Here is a 24,073-nt window from a genome sequence, read left to right on the forward strand (position 1 = left end):
ATAAAATAGAGGACTTTCAAGCTTTCTCAGTGAAAAGACCAGAACTGAATAGAAAATTTGACTTTCAAACACAAGAATCAAGAGAAGCATGAAAAGGTAATCAAGAAAAAGAACAAGAAAAAGAAATTGCAAGGAACTTACTAAAGGTGAACTGTTTTGTTGACATTCCTACATGGAAAGATGATGTGTATGATTCATGAGACCTCAGTATTAGGGTAGCTGAAGGGAATATGCATACATATATGTTTATGTATATATATGGGTGAATGTGTATGTATATATCTCTGTGTGTGTGTGTGTGTGTGTGTGTGTGTGTGTGTGTGTATGGAGAGGGGGGGACACAGGGTGAGTTGAAGATGAAGGGAAGATATCTAAAAGAAATAAAATCAAATTAAGGGATGAGAGAGGAACATACTGAGAGAGGGAGATAAAGAGAGATAGAATGGAGTGGATTATCTCTCATAAAGGAGGCAAGAGCAAGCAGTTCTGTGGGAGGAGGGGAGAGGGCGGAAGAGGGGGGAAATGAGTGAACATTGCTCTCATCAGATTTGGCCTAAGGAGGGAATACCATACATACCCAATTGGGAATCTTACCCCACAGGAAAGAAGAGGGAAGAAGATAAAAATAAATGGGGGGGATGACGGAGGGGAGGGCTGATGGGGGTGGAGGTAATCAAAAACAAACACTTTTGAAAGGGGACAGGGTCAAGGGAGAAAATTCAATAAAGGGTGATGGGTTGGGAAGGAGCAAAATATAGTTAGTCTTTCACAACATGAGTATTGTGGAAGGGTTATACATAATGATACACATGTGGCCTATGTTGAATTGCTTGACTTCTTAGGGAGGGTGGGTGGGAAGAGAAGAGGGGAGAGAATTTGGAACTCAAAGTTTTAAAAACAGATGTTCAAAAACAACAAAAATGTTTTTGCATGCAACTAGAAAATAAGATACACAGGCAATGGGGAGTAGAAATTTATCTTGCCCTACAAGAAAGGAAAGGAAAAGGGGATGGGAGGGAAGTGGGGTTACAGAGGGGAGCGCTGACTGGGGAACAGGGCAACCAGAATATACGCCATCTTGGAGTGGGTGGGAGGGTAGAAATGGGGAGAAAATTTGTAATTCAAACTCTTGTGAAAATCAATGCTGAAAACTAAATATGTTAAATAAATTAAAAAAAATGCAAGTCAAAAAAAAAAAAGAAATAGTAATTGCTTATGGGTAGTTCATGCTAATATAATAAAAATAAAAATACTACTCAAATTAGTTTACTTTTTCAGTGCTCTTCCAAACTACCTAAGAATTATTTCACAGATCTAGAAAATAAATGAATGAAATTCAACTGCAAGAACAAAAAGTCCAGAATCTCAAGGGAAATAATTTTTAAAATTGGGAAAGAAGGGACCTACAAGCAACAGATATAGAACTATACTATGAAGTATAGTAATATAAAGCTCAAACTATTTGGGACTGGTTAAAAATAGAGACATCTATTAGTAGAACAGATAAAGTACACAACATACAAAAGCAAACAAGCAAAATAGCATAATGTTCAATAAATCCAAAGCCCCCAGTTACTGGAATAAGGACTCAATGACAAAAAATGCTAGGAAATATGAATAGCCGTCCAAGAAAAATTAGTTTTAAACCAACATCTCACACTGTATACCAAGATACTCCAAATGGATACATGACAGATATAAAAGGTCACTGTACAGATGGAGCAAGGAAGAAAATACTTGTTAGACCGATGGATGGGGAAAGAGTTCATGACCCTACAAGAGATAGAGAGCATCACAGAAGACAAATGGATAACTAAGATTACATAAAATTAAGAAGGTTTTGCAAAAACAAAACCAATGCAGCTATAAAATTAGAAGAAAATTATGCATCTTGGAAAAAAAATCATTATAGCAAGTTTCTCTGATAAAGGTCTAATAACCAAGTTATATAAGGAACTGATCTAGATTTATAAAAATGACAGCCATTCCTTGATTGATGAATGGTGAAATGATATGAATAGGTAAAAGGAAGAAATCCAAGCTATGAATAATCACATGAAAATATGTTCCAAATCAATAATAATTAGAGAAATAAAATTTAAAGCAACTCAGAGGTTCTACTTCACTCCAATCAGATTGGCAAAGATGACAAAAGACAAAAATGACCATTGTTGGAGAAGAAAATGACAACTGTTGGACAGGGATATTAATGCATGACTGGTACAGCAACATGGTATGAATTGATCCAGCTGTTCTGGAAAAGCAATTTGGAACCATGCACAAAAAGGCATTAAGATGTGCATTATCTTTGACCCCTAATACGACTAAGGATACAACCAAAGCGACAGCAGGCAATGGAGAGGTACATACTGGGTGCAAGTGACCTGTAATATATAACCAATGACGAACTTCAAAGAAGAACAGGAGTTCTCTGAGAAGATATACAATAGGAAGAGATAGAAAGATATGAAAATAACTATACAAAGTTATCACTCAATAAAGAAACATTAAAATATATATGAAATAACACAAAACTGCTATGAACATGAGACAAGAACAACAACACTATAGGCAACTCTTCCTCTGAAAGTGTTCAGGATTCTGCGCTTGGTGTCCAACTGGTCCTTATCTTTTGACTATGGAAGTGAATGTTTTAGCATGATTGCAGGGTAGAGTAAGAGAGCCATCCGAGATGAGGCAGAATAATGCATTTCTGGGGATACCTCACTAGTTTTTGCTGTGTCTATATGTATTTATTTATGTGTCTCTCTTCCGTCTGTGTCCCTGTAGAGAATCTCATACTGTGGACCATACCGTAAGCTATCAAAAGTGCTGGGCAATGATATCACTGTTACAACGTTAGTGAAGAGCTGGGTCTTGACCCCATCTTCTGAGCCTTTTTCTATTCTATAGGGCATGTCTATGCTCAAGGCTGTGATAATTTGACAAAAATGAAAAAAGGAGAACTAGAAAAATAATATTTATAGAGTCTGACAACACAAAAACAAAGGAGTATACTAAGTGTCTAAACAAAGACATTGGGGAGAAAAACAGAAAATAAATGATAAATGGTTACTATTATTTGAATGTCAAAGATCTTTTTAAATTTAATTTTAAACATGTTTGACTAGGTCTTGCTGAAGTTTCAAGTTCATATTAAACTATTAACTATGTTTCTGGAAACTTTTAAAAAAAATTAAATGCATGTAATACCCAATTCACTAAGAAATTTTTGGGGGAGAAGACTTTAGGTGGTATAGAGCTCACATTACAGACATAACAGCTGTTTTCAAGATAGCTGGTAACCAGCCCCTTGGTATTCAGAAGGGTTTCACATGGAAACGGGTTTATATTTGTTTTACCTCATCCTAGGAGGCAGAATTAAGGAGTAAAGGATAGGTCTTTCAGAGAGGCAGATTTATGTTTGATGTAAGGAAAAACTTTGTAGCTATTACAGTTATCCTAATATTAAATGGGCTGCCTAAGGAGGTAGTTGGTACCATCTCACTTGAGGCCTTCAAATGAAGGCTGGATGATGGCTTGGTTGGTGATGATGTAAGGGGAGTTTCAGTCACATACAAGTTAAAGTAGACGGCCTCTGAAATTTCTTCCAACTCTTGAGAGTCCGTGATTCTGCTCTTCATGACAGATTTCATATATTTCCATTAAACTGAATCAGATAGTAAATATTTTTTTTAATCAATCATTTCACAGAGTACTTACAAACAAGCAGAATCCACTATAATTTTAAAGAGAGGATTCCAACTATAACTTTCCCTGTCATGTTGGCTCAAGATTGGCACACAGGTAGAAAAATGAAAAAAATATCCAGAACAGGGAATATCACTCTGGAAGATCTGAGCCCAGACATTTACTGAACTAGCTGCGTGACCCTGGGCAAGTTACTCAGCCTCCCTCACCTATTTATTCTCCGATCTGTAAAATAGGAACAATAATAGCGACTACCTCACAGGGTTGTAAGGACAATACACACCATAAACCTCAAAGTGCTACATCAGTGTAATTACTACTGTTGTTATTATTATATTGAAATAAGTCTTGGTGTTCAAAAGAAAAGTCTTGATTTTCCTAAAGTAAGTAGTAACATGTTATGATATTTGGTCTATCTAATACTTAAGCACTCCTCTACATAATTCTGCAATCTGCTCACCAAACATAAAAACCTACATGTTTTCTGAAAAATGTAGAAGCTGATTATACATTAGGTTTTCTCAGTATTATTTCTCTTTCATCCCTGATGGATATGACAACTTATTTGTACTTTTTTTTAGTTACTAATAATCACATGGAAAATCTGAAGACCATCTACTCATTTTTTCTCTTATAAATTAAACTACTTAACATTACTTAGCTGCATAAGTGGCACTTATAATCTTTGAAGTACTTTAAATACATTAGTTAATTAATCTTTCAAACATACTTATAACTATGATTATTTCCACTATACAAACAAAGAAACTAAAGACAGGTTAGTTACTATTATAGGAGTTAAGCTTCAGATTTAGAACTCAGGCCTCACTATCTCATAGTCATTTCTTCATGCTAAGTCTCTAAGATAAAATGGAAAGGTGCAATAACTACCCTCCCCCCAATAGCGCTATTACTCACAATACCAAAAATTTGTTTTTTCTTCTCTGAATATTCATCTTACCTCAAGAGATCTGAAAGGGTAATTGGTTCCCTCTGCCAAAGTAATGACATATAGCAGAACGCAAGTGTCATTGGAACAGTCATCTTCAAAATCCCTTTTTCCTTCTGCCTTGAGTATTCAACTCCATCAATTGATCCAGAACATATAGTGGTCGTTTCTTTGAAGAAGGAAAAAAATAGAGATTTTTTTAAAAGCCAAGTTATTATGCAAAAGAAGAAACACATTAGCAATGTTTCCTCTTAGAACTTCAATTAGCATCTTAAATGAAAAAGGGGCATTTGCCAAGGACAAAATCTAGGACTCATCATTAGAATTAACAGCCATAGATGAACAATCCAAGATTTGTTTAAAAAGCAACTATGACTCCAGGATGCATAAGTAGGGGATTCAAAAAGATCACACCACAAAAAAGTTTTTTAGAAGAACAGAAAGGATTACTTTTCATATCTATGGCTGGGGGAGAATGCTTAACCAAGCAAAAGAGAAAAGATTGTAAAATAGGATTGTAATCTCATGAAATTGAAAAGCTCTGATAAAAGTCTATTATCCAAGATAGATATGTATTTGACACAAATATATAAGACTAAGAGCCATTCCCCAAGAGATAATTGTTTAAAAAATAAAAACAGGAAAACTTTTTTGGTTCTATAAAAATTTTCTTTTATTCTGAACTTAACACTAAATAAAATGAGTGTTTCTACATTCAAAGTAGAACAAAACAGAACTGTACATGAAATTAAAAATCTCTATTACATACAACTCCTTTTTTCCTTCTAAGTATATAATAAATCCAACCATGTAATATTCAAGGCTGTCCTGATTGGCTATATTTCCTTCTGGACTTCCTTCAATTGTCTTGGGTGCATTTTTGTTTAAAAAAACCTTCAATAATTCTGTTCTGGAAGGTAAACCTAGTCCCCTTCTCCTTCCCAACTTCCTCCCCCAAAATGGGAAAAGAAAATGAAAAATCAAACTCTTTAACAAATATGCGCAGTCAAGCAAAACATAATTGCCCATATCTGAAAATGTCTGTGTTAATCTGCACTTAGAGTACATTAACCCCTGTTAGGGTGTGGATAGAAGGCTTCTTCACCAATCCTCTGAAATTGTAGTTGGTCGTTGCACTGATCTGAGTCCTTAAGTCTTTCAGAATTGTTTTTCTTTATATATTGTTATTGTAGTGGCTAGGTGGTATACTGGATGGACTTGGAGTTAGGAAGACCTGGGTTCAAATCCTGCCTCAGACACTTACAACCTGGGATCAACCTTCCTATATATTACTCCCCTTTCCATATTGATTGGTTCAGCCAAACTGGCCTTTTTTTGTTCTTCACATAGCTTTCCACCTCTGTTCCTTTGTACTAGTTGTGCTCCATTCCTACAATGAACTCCTTGTCATTGCTGGCTTTTAGAATACTTTTTTTCTTTCAATATTCTATTTAAGCAATCCCTTCCACATGGAGCCTTTCCTAACACAGCCCTCCCTACTTCCTCGGTAGCCACTAGCCATTACTTTGTATTAATTTTGTATAAATTTAGATATGTTCATGTTGTCTCCTGAGAGAAAATAAACTTCTTAAAGACAGACAATATTTAGTTTTTGTTTTTAAATTCCCAGAGGGGCTTAATAAATGCTTGCTGATTGGCTGGTAGTTCTTTAAGTGCTGTCACTTACATCTAGTAATGTATATTCTTTTTGTTTTTCTTTTCTCATTCTCGGTCATTTTATAAAGTATTCCATGTTTCTCTGAATTCTTATTTATTCTAACAGTGTAGTAATATACCATTACATCTATAATCAAAATTCTACAATTTGTTTAGCTCTCCTTAATTGAAGGGAATCTATTTTATTTCCTTTTTTCTTCAGAAAAAAGAATACTACTACAAATACTTTGTTATCAGATAAGACCTTTCTGTCACTGGCTTTACAGAATATATCCCCAACTACTTCTCCACCCCCACCCCCTATTGCCTAGTACTCTATATATGCTTAAGTACATGTCTCTCCTGATAGAATGTAAAATCTTACAGAGCAAGAACTGTTTCATTTTTTTCTTTGTCTATCCTGTGCCTAGCACACTGTCTACAAAATGGACACTTAAAAGAGTTTAGTGATTTGTGTAATTCAAAACTGACTACCAGAATCACAGGCCAATTCATAGCTCTATGTTCAGCGTATTATTGTTTCTGTCTTACGCCTGATGTTTACTGCTTTTTTTTTACCCATTTGATGAGCATGAGGTGAAACTTAAAAATTTTGCATTTCTCTTATTAGTGATTTGGATGGAGTTACTAAATCATTTGATTTTTTTTCCGTTTAAGGAAATCACTTGAGGAATAGATAAACAAATCATTTATGTGAATGTAATGGAATTTTACTGTGCCATTAAGAAATGATGAAAGGAATGGACTTGAGAAATGTTGGAAGATTTGTATGAGCTGATACAGAATGAAGTGAGTAGAACTCAGAGAACAATTTGTATAATTTATATATATTAGATATTATATATATATATATATATACACATATATACGTATAGCTAGCATTTATATAGTGCTTTAAGGCATGTAAAGTGCTTTATATGTTACATAATTTTGGTCCTCATAATCACTCTGAGGTAGATGCTATTATTATCCTCACTTTACAGACTAGGAAACAGAGAAAGAGAAGTTAAGTGACTTTTCCAGGTTCACATAAATTCACTAAATGACATCATCTTCAGTAACTCTTTTTCCAACAAGACTGAATCAACTTTGAAATTCATTCCTTCTCAGTAACTATCCCTACCCCACCCCCCTTCCCCTGGGATCCCTCCCTCCCTCTGATTGGAGAGAGTGGAGGGTGGGCATCGGAGAGCTCCTCCAAGATGCTCCATTTAAGGAGGAGGCCTAGTGCAGCCATCTCCTCATCTCCTATCCTAAGGCAGGTCTTCATCATGGCCCCAAGCTGGATACTCGCCCCTCCCTGCACCTCACCCCTGCCAGCTTTTCAGCTTCTTTTTATATATTGTCTTTCCCCATTAGATTGAGTCAAAATACAGCCCCTGCCCTTGAGGAGCCCAGTCTAATAGGGGAGACAATTTATATACAACTTTATGCAAATAGGCTGTATTACAGGACAAATAGCAAATTATCAACAGAGGAAAGGCACTAGAATTAAAAGAGGACTTTGGAAAGTCTTCCTGAGGAGGTTGGGTTTTAGCTAGGATTTGAAGGAAGCCAAGGGAAGCCAGAAGGCAAAGATGAAAAGGTAGAGATACTGAAATCAGCCACTATCAGGCTGCTAGAAAGCTCTACTGGTTCAGGACTGAAAGCTCCCCTTTGTGCTAGCATTCCTACCCTGGGTTTTAGATTTGACTAGAAAATTTTAGGGGGCTATGGTAGCCAGAAACTCCTCTCACTTTGATCTTTCCCTATCCCCTGGCTTCTTCCCTACTGCCTACAAATATGCCCAGGTCTCCTGATTCTTTAAAAATTAAAAATAGGGGCGGAGACAAGATAGCAGCTAGAAAGCAAGGACTTGCCTAAAGCTCTCCCCCAGGACCCTCCAAACACCTAGAAAAAATGGCTCTGAACAAATTCTAAAGCAGAACCCATGAAATAGCAGACAGAAGCAGGGCTCTAGCCCAGGAATGCCTGGATGGTCACGGGGAAGGGTCTACCACATGGAACTGGGAGCAGAGCCCAGTGTGGGCCGCACCAGGACCAACCAGACCGGGAGCCGAGCGGAACTGGCCGTAGAGCCCTGAATGATTGAGCTGTGGCAGTTACCAGACTTCTCAACCCACAAACACCAAAGACAACAGAGAAGGTTAGTGGGAAAAGCTGCTGGGACAGAGTGAAGGGAGTTCTCAGTGGGCTACCACCCTGGGGGCGGTGAAGGTGGTGCAGCTCTGAGGCTGCTTCCAGAGCTACACCTGCAGTTGCCTCTGGCCCCAGGCCCACCTGGTGGGAGGAATTAATTGGCGGATCAGAGCTAGCGTGCAGAGACTGCTTACATGAGTCTGGGTTGGCGGTTCTTGGGGGAGGAGGAGTTCTTGGTGTGGCAGAGCTTGCTGTGTAAATTGCTCTGAAAACAACAGCGCATCCCCTCAACCTCGGAACAAAGTACTCTCTACTCTACAAATAGTCATACCCCGATGGAAAAACTCAAGGATCAACTAGTTGGCTGGGAACTTGGCCAGGCAGCAAAAACAGACTCAGACTCAGACTCAGACTTTGGAATCTTTCTTTGGTGACAAGGAAGACTAAAACACACAGCCAGAAGAAGTCAACAAAGCCAAAGAGCCTCCATCAAAAGCCTCCAAGAAAAACATGAACTGGTCTCAGGCCGTGGAAGAGCTCAAAAAGGATTTGGAAAAGCAAGTTAGAGAAGTAGAGGAAAAATTAGGGAAGAGAAATGAGAGTGATGTGAGAAAACCATGAAAAACAAGTCAATGACTTGCTAAAGGAGACCCAAAAAAATAGTGAAGAAAACAACACCTTAAAAAATAGACTAACTGAAATGGCTAAAGAGCTCCAAAAAGCCAATGAGAAGAATGTCTTGAAAGGCAGAATTAGCCAAAGGGAAAAGGAGGTCCAAAAAAACCACTGAAGAAAATACTACCTTAAAAATCAGATCGGAGCAAGTGGAAGCTAGTGACTTGATGAGAAATCAAGATATTATAAAACAGAACCAAAGGAATGAAAAAATGGAAGACAATGTGAAATATCTCATTGGAAAAACCATTGACCTGGAAAATAGATCCAGGAGAGATAATTTAAAAATTCTTGGACTACCTGAAAGCCATCATCAAAAAAAGAGCCTAGATATCATCTTTCAAGAAATTACCAAGGAGAACTGCCCTGATATTCTAGAGCCAGAGGGTAAAATAGAAATTGAAAGAATCCAAAGACTGCCTCCTGAAAAAGATCCCAAAAAGAAAACTCCTAGGAATATGGTCGCCAAATTCCAGAGTTCCCAGATCAAGGAGAAAATACTGCAAGCAGCCAGAAAGAAACAATTTGAGTATTGTGGAAACACAATCAGGATAACACAAGATCTAGCAGCTTCTACATTAAGGGACTGAAGGGCTTGGAATATGATATTCCAGAGGTCAATGGAGCTAGGATTAAAGCCAAGAATCACCTACCCAGCAAAACTGAGTATCATGCTCCAAGGCAAAATACAGATTTTCAATAAAATAGAGGACTTTCAAGCTTTCTCAGTGAAAAGACCAGAGCTGAATAGAAAATATGACTTTCAAACAAAGGAATCAAGAGAAGCATGAAAAGGTAAACAAGAAAGAGAAATCATAAGGGACTTACTAAAGTGGAGCTGTTTTGTTTACATTTCTACATGGAAAGAGATGATGTGTGTAATTCATGAGACCTCAGTATTAGGGTAGCTGAAGGAAATATACATATATACATAGACAGAGGGCACAAGGTGAGCTGAATATGAAGGGATGATATCGAAAAAAATAAAATCAAATTAAGGGATGAGAGAGGAATATATTGAGAGAGGGAGAATGGGAGAGATAGAATGGGGTAAATTACCTCACATAAAAGTGGCAAGAAAAAGCAGTTCTGTTGGGAAGGAAGAGGGGGCAGGTGAGGGGGAATGAGTAAATCTTGCTCTCATCATATTTGACTTGAGGAGGGAATAACATACATACTCAATTGGGTATCTTACCCCACAGGAAAGAAGGAGGAAGGAGATAAAAAAAGGGGGGATGATAGAAGGGAGAGCAGATTGGGGGAGAAGGTAATCAAAAGCAAACATTTTTGAAAAGGGACAGGGTCGAGGGAGAAAACTGAATAAAGGGGGATAGGGTAGGAAGGAGCAAAATATAGTTAGTCTTTCACAACATGAGTACTGTGGAAGGGTTTTACATAATGATACACATGTGGCCTATGTTGAATTGCCTGCCTTCTTAGGGAGGATGGGTTGGGAGGGAAGAGGGGGGAGAATTTGGAACTCAAAGTTTTAAAAGCAGATGTTCAAAAAAAAAGTTGTTTTTACATGCAACTGGGAAATAAGATATACAGGCAATGGGGCATAGAACTCTATCTTGCCCTACAAGAAAGTAAGGGAAAAGGGGATGGGGGGGAGTGGGGTGACAGAAGGGAGGGCTGTCTGGGGAAAGGGGCAATCAGAATATATGCCATCTTGGAGTAGGGGGGGAGGGTAGAAATGGGGAGAAAATTTGTAATTCAAAATCTTGTGGAAATCAATGCTGAAAAGTAAAAATATTAAATAAATAATAATTGAAAAAAATTAAAAATAAAAAGCTTTAGCTGACCCACCATTACCTCAAGTTTTCATCCTATTACTCTACTCTCTCTTGCATACAATTTACTAAAGACAGTCAAATGAACTTTTGCCTCTATTCCTTACCTCCTACTCAGTCCTCTTCCTACCTTACAATCTGGCTTACTGTGTTACCACTCAATGAAACTGTTCTCTCCAAGGTTACTCATAAATCCACTGGCTTTGGCTCATTCCTCATCTTACCTGACACCTAAAAGCTCCCAACACTTTTAACTACAAATTTCTCCTATATACAATCTCCTCCATCAGCTTTCTTTGACCCTTCTTTCTGTGGGTTCTCCCACCTTTCTAACCACTCTTTAGGTTCTTCTACTATATCATCATTTATATAGTGTTCATTAATGATAGATGCCCCAAGATTCCATTCTGGGTCTTTTTCTCTTCTCTCTCTAATATTCTCAGGTACTCATAAGCTCCCATAAGCTCGATTATCATATCTATACCACTGACTCCTAATCACTTTTCCTGAATGTTCCTCCCAAATATCCCATTAGCATCTTATTTCTAACATATCAAATATCAAATTCATTCTTTCCATCCAAAACCAACATTCCTACCACTTCCCTGTTTTTATAGGAGCGACAAAATTATTCTTCCAGAACCCCAGGTCATCACCAAAGCTTCTCACTACCTTATTGCCCCCATATTCAATTATTTGCCAAGTCTTGTCAATGCTACCTCCGCATCTGTCACATTTTTCCAAACCCACTACTCTTTTCAATTTCCCTATTTCTTTTGATACTGCCCCTATTCTTCCAGTATTCCAGGTTCAAAACCTCATGACAATGCTTGATTTCTCACTCTCAAGACCCCCCACCTCTGCAATCTGTTGACAGATCTTGCCCTTTCTATCTTCACATTTTGTGAACACTCCCCGCACCAGGCCTTTATCACTTGTCACTGGACCATTACAACAGCACCATATTTGGTTTCCCTAATTCAATCTTCTCCCCATTCTAGTCTATCCTACATACTACTGTCAAAGTGATTTTCCTTAAACACCAATCTGACCTTGTTACTGCCATACCCAGGAAATTCTACTGGTTCCCTAACTGCTTTTAGAACAAAATACAGGGGGTCTCAAAAGGCTTAGTGTACTTTTAAGCTTTAATAACTTCAGAGGTATAAATGCTCCAAAATTTAAAAAAAAAAAACAGTTTTTAAGCTTAATTATTTAAATTTCTCTTTTGCCTATTTTTAGTTTTGTGACTTTCTAACAATAAAAATGATTTTTTTTCAGTTCTTCTTAAGGTTAGGATCTTAAATCTAGGATTACAAATTCAATCCTGTCAGTCACTGAGAAGATGATAAAAGTTTTTACAGAGTTCAAAAATTGACTAGTGTGATGGACAAACAGCATAAGATGGTGTAATGTTAAATTTTAATAATAAATACATCAATATCTTAAAATTTAAATAACTCACCTTTCAAATATCAGGCTTTACAAGTTTGTAGCATTAATATTTCTGAAGTTAAGTTTAAAACTACAGTAAGACTTTTGGAACACCTTGAATAGACTCTTCTATGTAGCTTTTTAAGCTTTTCACAACTTGTCCCTAACATATCTTTCTAGTCTCATGGGACATTCCTCCCTACTTAATTCCCGCTCTGTGGTCCAGTCAAACTGGCCTTATTTCTATTTCTCACACTTCACACTTTACCTTCCATCTCTGCCTCTGTGCTGGCCATCTTCCAGGAATGGAATATACTCCCTTCTTACTGCCATTTAATAGGATCCCTCTCTTCCTTCAAGATGCAGCTTAAGTACCATCATCTAACATAAAGCTCTTCCTGATCCTTCTCAACAGTAATCTTTCTCCCTCCCTCTCTAACTAGACTGCATCTAACTATTTTGTATTTATTCTCTTTAAATGTATCCTACAGCTACTCAGATAGGTATTTCTTGTCTCCCATGCTTGAACAGAAGCTCCTTCAAAATAGGAATTGTTTTCTTCTTTGTATTTGTATTCCCAGTACCTAGCAAAGTGCTTGGCATACAGCAGGCACTTAATAATTGCTTGTTGCTTGATTACTCTTTCCCCTTTTCCCCTCACATAGCCACTACCCTACTTCTGAACCCCATTAGCTCTAGAGCTCTAGCCTCAAATACTATAATAGCTTCCTAATTAGTATCACTGCTTCCAGCCTCCGTCTTCTCTAATTTAGCCTACATACAGCTGTCAAATAATATTACAAAGAAAACGACTCTGTCAATACCATACTCAAAAACTTTCAGTAGCTTCTTATTGCTTCCAGGATAAAAGACAAACCCTTTAAACTGGTACTTCAATTGCTCTACAGTCTGGCTTCTACCTAACTTTTGATGCTTACTTTATACTAATCCGTTTCACCTTCTCTATGTTCCAGCCAATTCAGTCAATAAATATGCATTTATTATATGTCAGGCAGAGGTAGCCACTGCACAGTGGACTGAAGTAGACTTGGTGTCAAGAAGGCCTGGGTTCACGGCCTACTTCTGACACAGAGGTTGTGTGATCTTGGGTAAGTCATTTAACTTCTTGGTACCCAAGGCAACCCTTAATATACAGGGTGTTCCTAAAGTCTGGACACATTGGCAAAAATGCATATTTTCAAGAAATGAATTTTCATTCATTCATGAAATTTCAAGAATGAAATTTATATTTAATTGGAATATTAACAAATTACATCTTCAATATGATTTCCATCATTTGTGATGCAAAGGTTGATGCGCTTTGCCAGATTCACATGAACTCAATGCAATAACTCCACATTGCCATCAATTACCTATGTGTCCAGACTTTAGGAACATTTGTAAGTTGAGGAAAAAATGCCAATCGGCATTAGTAGTAGGAATTTCCTCACTAATAATCCTCATTACCAATGAAATTACTGGTCTGGACCAAAAAAAATAAAATAAAGTGCCAGCCTACGTGTTACGACAGGAGACACAGATACAAATAAAAGTATATACAAAATTAACACAAGGTAATTCTTAGGGGCAGTTTAGATAGAGCAGAAGGCCTGGAGTCAGGAAGATTTAAGTTCAAATTCAGCCGCAGACACTTAGTAGCTATGTGATCCTGGGCAAGTCACTTAACACCTATTTGCCTCAGTTCCTCATATGTAAAATGGGGACACACTAGAGAAGGAAATGGCTAACCACTCTGGTATCTTTGCCAAGAAGAGTCATGTAGAGTCAAACACAACTGAACAGCTGAACAACAAATTCTTAGGGGGAAACACTATTACCTGGAAGGATTAGGAAAGACCTTTTAAGGTAAATAGATATTTGAAGGTCAGGAAGAAGCATAGTCCAGGGATGGGGCCAGCCCTTGAAAAGGCATAAAGACGTGTGAGGAAGAACAGCAAATGAGATCAGTTTAACTGGAACATTTAATGCGTGGAAGTGAACACTATATCATAAATCTGAAAAGGTAGGTTGAGGTTAAATTGTGAAGGGCTTTAAATGCCAAAGAGAGGAGTCTGTATTTGATTCTAGAGGTACCAGGGAGTTTACTCCCTGTAACAACTGGAGTTTACTAATCAGGAGAACAACAGGGTCATACCTGGGTTTTCAGAAAATTACTTTAGCAGCTGTGTAGAAGATGGATTAGAGAGAGAGGAGGGACCTGAGGCATAAAGGACAATTAAAAGGCTATTGCAATAATCTGCCATACTGCACAATAACCTATCTCTCAGACTTGACATTCCATCTTTGATCTCAGTAAGTATGTACAGGAGGTTGACTCCTTTCCTAGAATGCTCTCCCTTCTGGGAATAATAAAGAAACCTGGAATGTCCCATTTCTTTCATAATATCACTAACTTTCTTCAAGGATCCAATCATCTGCCAGCTCCTATTCCAAGCATTTACTTATTTCCCTATTCTTGGTGTTCTCTCTCCTAAAATTCAATTGTATTTACTGCTACATCCCTTAAAGTCCTGAGCATAAGGACACCTTCATATCCCAGTGCCTATAACAAGGCAGGTGCTTAAGAAATATTTGTCACAGTTTTTATAGCCAATGTCTCTGATAAAGGCCATAATTTTAAAATATTTAGAGAACTGAGTCAAATTTATAAAAATATAAGTCATTCCTCAATTGAAAAATGGTCAAAGGACATGAAAGGCAATTTTCAGATGAAGAAATTTAAGCTATCTATAATTATATAATAATGCTCTAAATCACTATTGATTTGAGAAATGTAAATCAAAACAACTCTGAGGCACCACCTCATAACTATCAGGTTGGCTAACACAACAAAAAAGGAAAATGATAAATGTTGGAGAAGATATGGGAAAATTGGAACACTAATGCATTGTTGGTAGAGTTGTGAACTGATCCAACCATTCCAGAGAGCAATTTGGAACGATGCCCAAAGGGCTATAAAACTGTGCATACCCTTTGATCTTGGGGAAGGGGGAGGGGAGGGAGGGAGAAAAAAAATCTGGAACTCAACATCTTATAAAAGTGAAAGCTGAAAACTATCTTTACATGTAATTGGAAAAAATAAAATACTATTAAGTAGAAAAAAACTGATTCCCAACAGAAGAAAAAAAGACATATTTGTTGAATTAAAGTGAATTACTCAGCAGAGTAATTTAGTCTAAAAAGGTGGGCAGAGATCTACTTCTTGGCCTCAGTTGATCTCTTATGGAAGAAGGAGAGGGAATAAGGTTTTATCAAGTGTCTATTATGCACCAGACACTGCGCTAATCACTTTACAAATATTATCTTATTTGATCTTCACAAGCACCCTGGAAGGTGCTATCTTGCCTCTTTAGCACAGCTCCTAAGACACTGTACCCGTTTTAATATGCTACAGCCACAATGAGAATTAAGACTACCATTAGAAGTCTTATGGTTCTTCCTCATTCCCAAGTCATATAGCATATCCTCTGCCAACGCACACCATTTTAAAACAAATAAATAATACAGTAGTTACAAAATATTGTGATACAGTAGAGCGGACACTGGACTGAGAATTAGGAATCTAAGTTTTGCCATGTGACCTTGGGCAAGAAACCTACTTAGACCTCAGATACCTGACGTATAAAATTGAGGGGCTGGACAGGATGACCTCATTGGCCCTTTCCAGTTTTAAAATCCTACGATTTTATATGGTTTGAATTTTCACTTACCACACTGTGTAGTTTTGATGTTGGGAAGAATCAGTCTACCAGGGACATCAGACTGAGATTCTGCTTCACCTTCTGAGGAAGGGCAGCTACGGATACTACGCAGCTCAGGCTCACTATCCAAGTCTAAAGGACTCAGATAGCTATCAGATGCCTATTTTCAAAATTAAAGAAAAAGTTACTGCTTGGAAAACAGTGAAGAACATAACTTCTACAAACTTCAAATAATTCATGTCTTTTGTACAAAAGCACAAAACATAATCATTTGGGAACATAACCACCATATGTTCTTTTCAAACTAAAGATAATGAGGTTCATTAATTCCTTGAGGACAGAGGAAATGACTATTCATTTATATTCATTAAGAATACTGAGTGCCTACTGTATACAGATCACTATGAACAAGTAGTCTAAGTCCCTATAGTACTAATGTCATTAAGCAAGCCTGAAGGTGTTCTAATGATTTTCAACTAAATGCAACAATAATTAAATGCCTATATGCCAGGCACTGTACTAAACTCTGGGGATACAAAGAAAAATTTTAAAAACAGTCCTGGCTTTCTTCCTAATGAGGAAGACAACTTGTATATATAAATACAAGGCATATACATACATTAAAAAAAAAGATGGAAGGCAACCTCAGAAGAAAAGGCTCCAAGAGCTGGACACCAGAAAAGACCTCTTACAGACAGTGACACTTGACTGATTCTTAAAGGAAGCCAGGGTATGGTCAGGGGAACAAGACTTATTAAGTACCTACTACGTGCCAGGTACTGAGCTACACGCTTTACAAATGTTATCTCATTTGATTTTTACAACAACCCTGGGAGATTGGTGCTCCTTGTTTTACAGTTAAGGAAAAGGAGGAAGACAAAGGTTAGTTAAGTGACTTAGCCAGGGTCACCCAACTAGGAAGTATCTGAGGTCAAATCTGAACTCAAATCTTCTGACTCCAGGCCTAGTGCTCTATCCATTTTGACATGTAGCTGCCTAAATTCTAAAAGGCAGAGTTAGGGAGGGAGAGAAATATAGACATGGGAAACAGGCAAAACAAAGGCGCAGAGATGAAGCATTTTGTGTGGGGAAGAGGAGAAGTAATATGTAAAAAGAGTGGAAAAGCTGGAAGGGGCCAGGTTGTGAAGAGCTTTAAGTGCCAAAAAATAATTTATCTTTGATCCCTGAGGCAAATGGGAGCCACTGGAATTTACTGAGTAGGAATGGAACATGGTCTGAACTAAGATTTTGGAAAATCATTTTAGCAACTATATAGAAGAAGGGCTATATGAGAGGCAACATGATTTACAAGGTAGAAGATTTCTTTTCCCTAGTCGAACAGTGTCTCTAGCACACACAAAGAAGCCACAGGCAACTAACTTCTGGCAGATCCTGCTACTAGTCTCTCCTCAGCACCCAATACCCTTCCCCCTAAAGAATGACTTTGTACTTATTTTTAGACTCTTCTGCATATTGTTTTACAGCAGAATAGATCAACACAGAAAATGACCGCCAAAAATATTGAGCTGCACAAAATAGTGTGTTGGTGTGTATACACACACTCACACATCGACATGGATATATATATATATATATTTAAATACAAATGGCAGATAAATGTTTTGTTTTAAATAAATACTTAAACATAAATTTATGGGCCTATGCAAAAGTATTTAAACTAGATGGCCTATGCTGACCTAAATCCTTGGAACCACAGAACTGTTACTTTCCCAAAACCAACAAAATCAGTATCATGAATCATCAATTCCCTCATATGAATAATGGATCACAACAAATGAGTCTCCTTTTCTAAAAGCTTTACCTAGATTCTCTATAAACATGATCTAGCCTAGTTAAAAAGGCAGCAGCTATTTCTCAAAGGCTCAAAATGTTCAAAAGGTTCAAAATGTTAAGTATGGTTAAGTATTCTACATAATCTATATTTACTATTTCCACTTTTAGATAAGATATACTTAGATTCTATTTTCTTCAATTCATCATACAGGACAAGCAAAAAATATCAAACATTTCTCTTAAATAACAGGATTAGGTATTCCTGAAACATGTTTTTCTACCTTTGTCTTTAGCAATCTTTCTCCAGGAATTAATTGTCCTAGTGTAAGAGACACATCAGCCCTTTTGTTCCCAGTCTACATCACCATTCACTGCTTTACTATATCAGAAGGATAAGAGGAGACCAACCACATCTGTAATAGCAGTCAGTGACTATATTAATCATTCAACTTTTTCCAAAGTAGGCTGCCTTATAGATGATAATGCCCTGGACAGAGATATTGAAACCTTGACACAAAAAACAAATTCCATCAGACTTGGTTATTTTCACAAGATACTCTCCAACACCTTTCAATTCCCTTTCAGTGTCAGACCTCTAAGTATCAGCTGCAAACTATATACCCCTAATGAACATGAAGCAAAAAATTATAAATAAAACATTGGCAAAGAAGCTACAGTAACATATCAAAAAGATTATACACTATCATAAGGTTGGCTTTATATAAAAAATGCAGGGTTGGTTTAATAAAAGGAAAACTATAAAAATAACTGACCATAACAAAATTTTAAAATAATGATTATATCAATTGACATAGAAAAAGCTTTTGGCAAAATACAACATCTATTTCTGCTCAAACACTAAATATATGAGAATAAACGAATCTTTCCTTTATATGGCAGGTAGAATTTATCTGATATTAAGAGCAGCCAGAACTGTTAGCTGGTTGGTTGGTTGTTGTCTTTCATTGTCGAACAGGACCAAAATGACGTCATTATGCTAGAGTCAAGTTTCAGTGTCTCCGACTGTGGCTGATCAGACCAATATGAGCTCAGAATGTTCTACCACAGGTTAGGCACAAATAGTCCATGTGAGCATTTGGGGTAGATTCTCTAAATCTGATACCAAGAGCAGCCAGAATTCTATGTGAAGTGAATGTAACAGAGTCCTTTCCAATAAGATCCAAGATAAAATAAAGATATCCACTGCCACTACTTTTATTTGATAGTGCTAGAAATGCTAGTTATAGCAGTAAGACAAGAAAATGAAACTGAGGGAATAAGTGTAGGCAAAAAAGAAACAAAACTATCACTTTTTGCAGATGATATAAAGGTAAAAAGGAAGCCCAGAAAATCAACTAAAAATAAATTGAAACAATACTTTCAGTGAAATTGCAAAATATAAAATAAATCTAGATATGTCACAAGTCTATTTCTATACGTTACCAATGAAACTCAGTAATAGGAGATAAAAAGAGAAATTCCATTTAAAATAATTATAGAATGTATAAAATACTTAGGAATCTACCTACCAAGAGATACATAAGAACTATAGCAATAAAACTATAAATCATTGTTTACAAAGATAGACTTAAATAATTAGAGTAATATTAATTGCTCACGGGTAGGCTGAGCCAATATAATAAAAATGACAGTGCTACTTAAACTAAGTTAGTGCTAGACCAATTAAACTGCCAAAGGATTACTTTACAGAGCTGGAAAAAAAATAATGAAATTCATTTGGAGGATCAAAAAAGTCAGGAATCTGAAGGGTAATAATGAAAAAAATGGGAAGGAAGGTGAACTAACAGTATCAAATCCCAAACTATACTAAAAGGAGTAATCATTCAAACTATTTGGTAAAAATAGAAAGCTCATCACTGGACTATGTACAAAACAGATCGGGTAAACAATATACAGAAGTAAATGGACCTAGTAGCCTCGTGTTTGATAAATTAAAAGATCCCAGCTACTAAGGTAAGGATTCACTATTTAACAAACCAGTCTGGCAGAAATTAGGCTTGGATAACTACATGACACTATATACCAAAATAAGTTCTAAATGGATAGGTACATGACCCAAATACAAAAAGTCAAGATATAGACAAATTAGAACCAGGTAAAAAAAGTTACCTTTCAAATCTATGGATAGGGAAAGAGTTCACCAAACAAGTGAGAGAGCAGATCAAAGATGATAAATTAACAATTTGATTACATAAAATTAATTTTGCACAAACAAATCCAAGGAAGCTATGATTAAAAAGAAAACAGTGGATTGGGGGGAAAATCTTTGCAGCAAGGCTCTCTGATAAATGTCTCATTTCCAAGATACTTAAGAAACAGATTCAAGGCATAAAAATTAAGAGCCATTCCCCCAAGTGATAAATGTCCAAAAGATATGATGAGGCAATTCTTAAGAAGCCTAAGCAATTTACAGACATATGAAAAAAATGCTCAAACCACTATTAAGAGAAATGCAAATTAAACTAACTCTGAAATTCCACCTCACACCCAACAGATTGGCAAAGCTGACTTTCCCCCCCAAAAATGACACATGTTGGAAGGGTTTTGGGAAAACAGGCACATTTATATACTGTTGGTGGAACTTCGAACTGGTCCAAGCACTCTGGGAAGCAACTTGGAACTATGATCAAAAAGTTACTGAACTACAAGCTCCTTGATTAAGTGATAACATAACTAGGCCTACACATCAGAAAGATCAAAGAAACAGGAAAAGGTCCTGTATGTGCAAAAATATTTAATAGCAGCTCTTTTTTGTAGTGGCAAAGAACTGGAAACTAAGAGGGTGTCCATCAACTAGGAGATAGATGAACAAATTAGGGTATATTAATGTAATGGAATACTATTATACTGTAAGATATGAAGAAAGATAGTTTCAGGATGGATGGACGGATACACAGACAGACAGAGAGATGGGAAAGAGAATTTATTAAATTCTTACTCTGGGCCAGGCACTGTGCTAAGTGCTGGAAACACAAATGCAAACAAAAAGATAGTCCTAATCATCAAGGAGCTTGTATTCAAATGAGGGGAAGACAACATCTAAGATGGAGCAGAGGAGGTCAGTGGAAAAATAGTCCAGGGACTTATGGGCTGAGTGAGATCTGAAGTGAGCATAGGTAGTGAGAGTACTTTGTCAAATGGAGGTTCTGGGGAAGAATTCACTAATTGGAGGAAGCAGCCATAGGAGTAGAATTGTTGCCAAAATGAGGTCACCAGGGCTGAGGTCACTGAGAGTGAGCTAGGAATGAAGTGAAACGAAGTGAACATCAACTAAACATACAACCAGGTCCCAATTATATGAAAAGTGAATCCTCCGAAGTAGTCACATTATTCAGATTTGCACTGCATATTTCCACTGGGCTAGAACCAATTACCATGTATTACATAATTACACCTTCAAACAGCATGAATTTGAGTACATGGGACCTCAAGAAATTCATTATTCACCCTTTTCGGGACTTAACAACTCTGATCAATGCAATGATCAATTATGAGTGTAGAGGGCCAATAATGAAGAATATTACCCACTTCATAACAGGGAGAAGATGTACTAATACAAAGAATCAGATACATAGTTTTGGACATGGCCAATATAGCAATGTGTTTTATCTGACTACAATTACATGTTAGAAGGGTTTTACATTTCTTTTTAATCCCAGGAGTGAAAATAAAAAATTCAATGAAAAAAAGTACAAGGTTAAATTCAACATATTACTTTTAAGGTTGTCCTGCTTGTCTGTGTTTCCTTCAATCTTTTAACCTTTTACTTAGTAACTAGTTAATTCTCATGTTTGTTTTTTGAACTTAAAACTTACTGCAGATTTATTATCATTGGAATATATTGGCTTCTTGCAATATGCCTGCTTGCTCTTCTGAAGGTAACGTTTCCAAAAATTATGTAATACTTCATCCTAAGGAGAAAAAAATAGTTCGATTTATGACATTTATGACAGATACGCTTTTATGTCCACAAAAGAACAATGTCATATTTTTATATAATATTCTTATATGACACATTGCTTTGTTTTTCCAAAAAAATTATTAACAGTGCTAGGCACATATTAATTACTCATAGATTTACAGCTGGAAGGAAACTATAAAGGTCATTGAGTCTAAATCCTTCATTTTAAAGATGAGGAAACTGAGAGTAAGAAAGCTAAGTAACTTGCTCAGATCCACATAGCTAATGTCTGAGGCAGGATCTGAAATCAGGTCTGACTGGACTCCAAGTTCAGCACTCTCTCTACACTACAGGCTATTATTAATTGATTTTATCAAGAGGTACGTGTCCTCATGCCAATTATAAATAAAGAAATTCCACCACAGCCCTACTAACGAAACACTCACTGTCACCCAGAAAGGGGCAAAGCTAGCTGAGTGATACTTCCAGCTCTCCAAGGGCCATAGGGAGTGCACCCTGGTATTGGATGAAGTGCAACAATAAGTTCAGGCAAATACCTATCAGGACCTCTTTGTGGTTAATTAAGCATATTAGACAATCATAGTCAATACTTAAGAGTCTTACGAAGATCAAAACACTTAGCCACGTAGTATAGTTAAAAATAAATATCTTTAAAAAATTCTTGATTTCTTTATGCATTTCCCCCTGAATAATGCTTAAGAAGGGCTTGTCGCTATGGAGAATTTTATAATGCTTTATTGGATAGAAGGAGTTTTCTTTGAAGTATTCATAAACTCTGCATAAACTATTTCTCCTAATAATAATTAGATATTTTCTTGGCCTTTTCTCTTGATAAAAAATTCAACACAAAGGCAGCAGGTCTACAATCAAGGAAAACAAAGGAAGGAAAAAAATGACATGACAAATCTAAACCAATTACGCAGAATGCAAAGGAAACATTTTTAGAGTTAAATAACCCTGGCAGGGCATTGAAAATAAATCTTTTACATATTACCAACTTAGCTACTGATATTAATATTCAGTTCTAATTATGATAAAAGTTATATAAATGTAACAAGCTGATAACTATAATGTGTTTATTGTATTTTATTAAACAAGTTCATTTTAAAAAAAAAAGAAATTACTCATCCTAGCCCTAATGAAATATATTAACCAGGCGAGAATAGTATGTTGTATCACTGCCAGTAATAATGAAAATACACAGCAATTATGCAAAATATTCTCTTACTACAGGATTACTGCAGTAGAGAAAAACTATGTTTATAATATCTAAAGGTAATTAGTTCTTCTGTCTAAACTTTTTTCTTCTGTTGTGATACAGTGATTGTTAATTATTATATGTAGGGAGGTCTCTAGTAGTTCAAAGATTTAAATAAATGTCCTTTAAAATTTTACTTCCATAAAATGTACTAAAAGAATAGACCAGTATCTATCTGCTCAACAAAAGTTCAAGACATTCTTTGCTGAGATTTCTCCTTATTTATCCTTATCAAAGACTGGATTGTTTTTAGCAAGCTCCTCTACAAAGTTTTCTTTGACCATTACAGCTTACATGGATCTTTCTTAATTCCCTTTGCACTCACTTTTTAAATACTTTACTATATACTATCTTATTGACTATCATTTCTTGCGTACTTATTCTCTCACTAATACTGTAGATTCCTTTTTTGGCCCATAGCACTAAGTAGTACAAGGCGTATAGGTTTACTGTTAATAACAAATACCTGTTGAGTGAAAGTTAACTTCAAATTAATGTAACTACTCCAAACACTAAAAATTAGAGAATATGAAACTTAAGTAAAGGTGAAACATGCTATATATTACTCCAGGGAAAAAGTATAGTTTACTAGAAAAAGTATTCAAGTGACAATGAGAAAAATAATTCTACAGTAGTCCTAGATCTTTAGTTCCACTTTGAATACTATCGTACTAGAAACAACAAAATCGTTATCATATGCATTCTACTGTACTTACCTTTAATTTGGGGCACAGTCCTAGGGATAGCAGAGCCTCAGCTTGCTGACAAAGTATATACTGAAAACCTTCACAGACATACCACTCCCAGCCTTTCTCTATATGGCAAAGAACATATTTCAATTATTTGTATTCTTAACTTAATGGTTAACATTTGACAAAGAAGCAGTTCTACCAATATTACTGTACAATCAAAAATTGTGGTTCACTCTTTTCAAGTCTATTTCCTTTATACCTCAGAATATAGGTCTTACTCTCCACA

At 36.4% G+C, this 24,073-nt stretch overlaps 1 protein-coding gene across 1 annotated transcript in view; it reads right to left on the reverse strand.

The window, feature by feature from the left end:
- The window catches only part of TAF1B (TATA-box binding protein associated factor, RNA polymerase I subunit B), a 102,822-nt gene that overhangs the window by 67,914 nt on the left and 10,835 nt on the right, over positions 1–24,073 (reverse strand). Inside the window, exons 4-7 of the mRNA XM_036751656.1 lie at positions 23,812–23,909; positions 21,731–21,826; positions 16,110–16,260; positions 4,673–4,829 (exon numbers count right to left, since the gene is read on the reverse strand). Of these exons, the coding sequence (XP_036607551.1) occupies positions 4,673–4,829; positions 16,110–16,260; positions 21,731–21,826; positions 23,812–23,909 (502 nt within the window). The remainder of the gene's footprint in view (positions 1–4,672; positions 4,830–16,109; positions 16,261–21,730; positions 21,827–23,811; positions 23,910–24,073) is intronic.

The sequence above is a fragment of the Trichosurus vulpecula genome, chromosome 3, assembly GCF_011100635.1.
Source record: "Trichosurus vulpecula isolate mTriVul1 chromosome 3, mTriVul1.pri, whole genome shotgun sequence".
NCBI lineage: Eukaryota > Metazoa > Chordata > Mammalia > Diprotodontia > Phalangeridae > Trichosurus > Trichosurus vulpecula.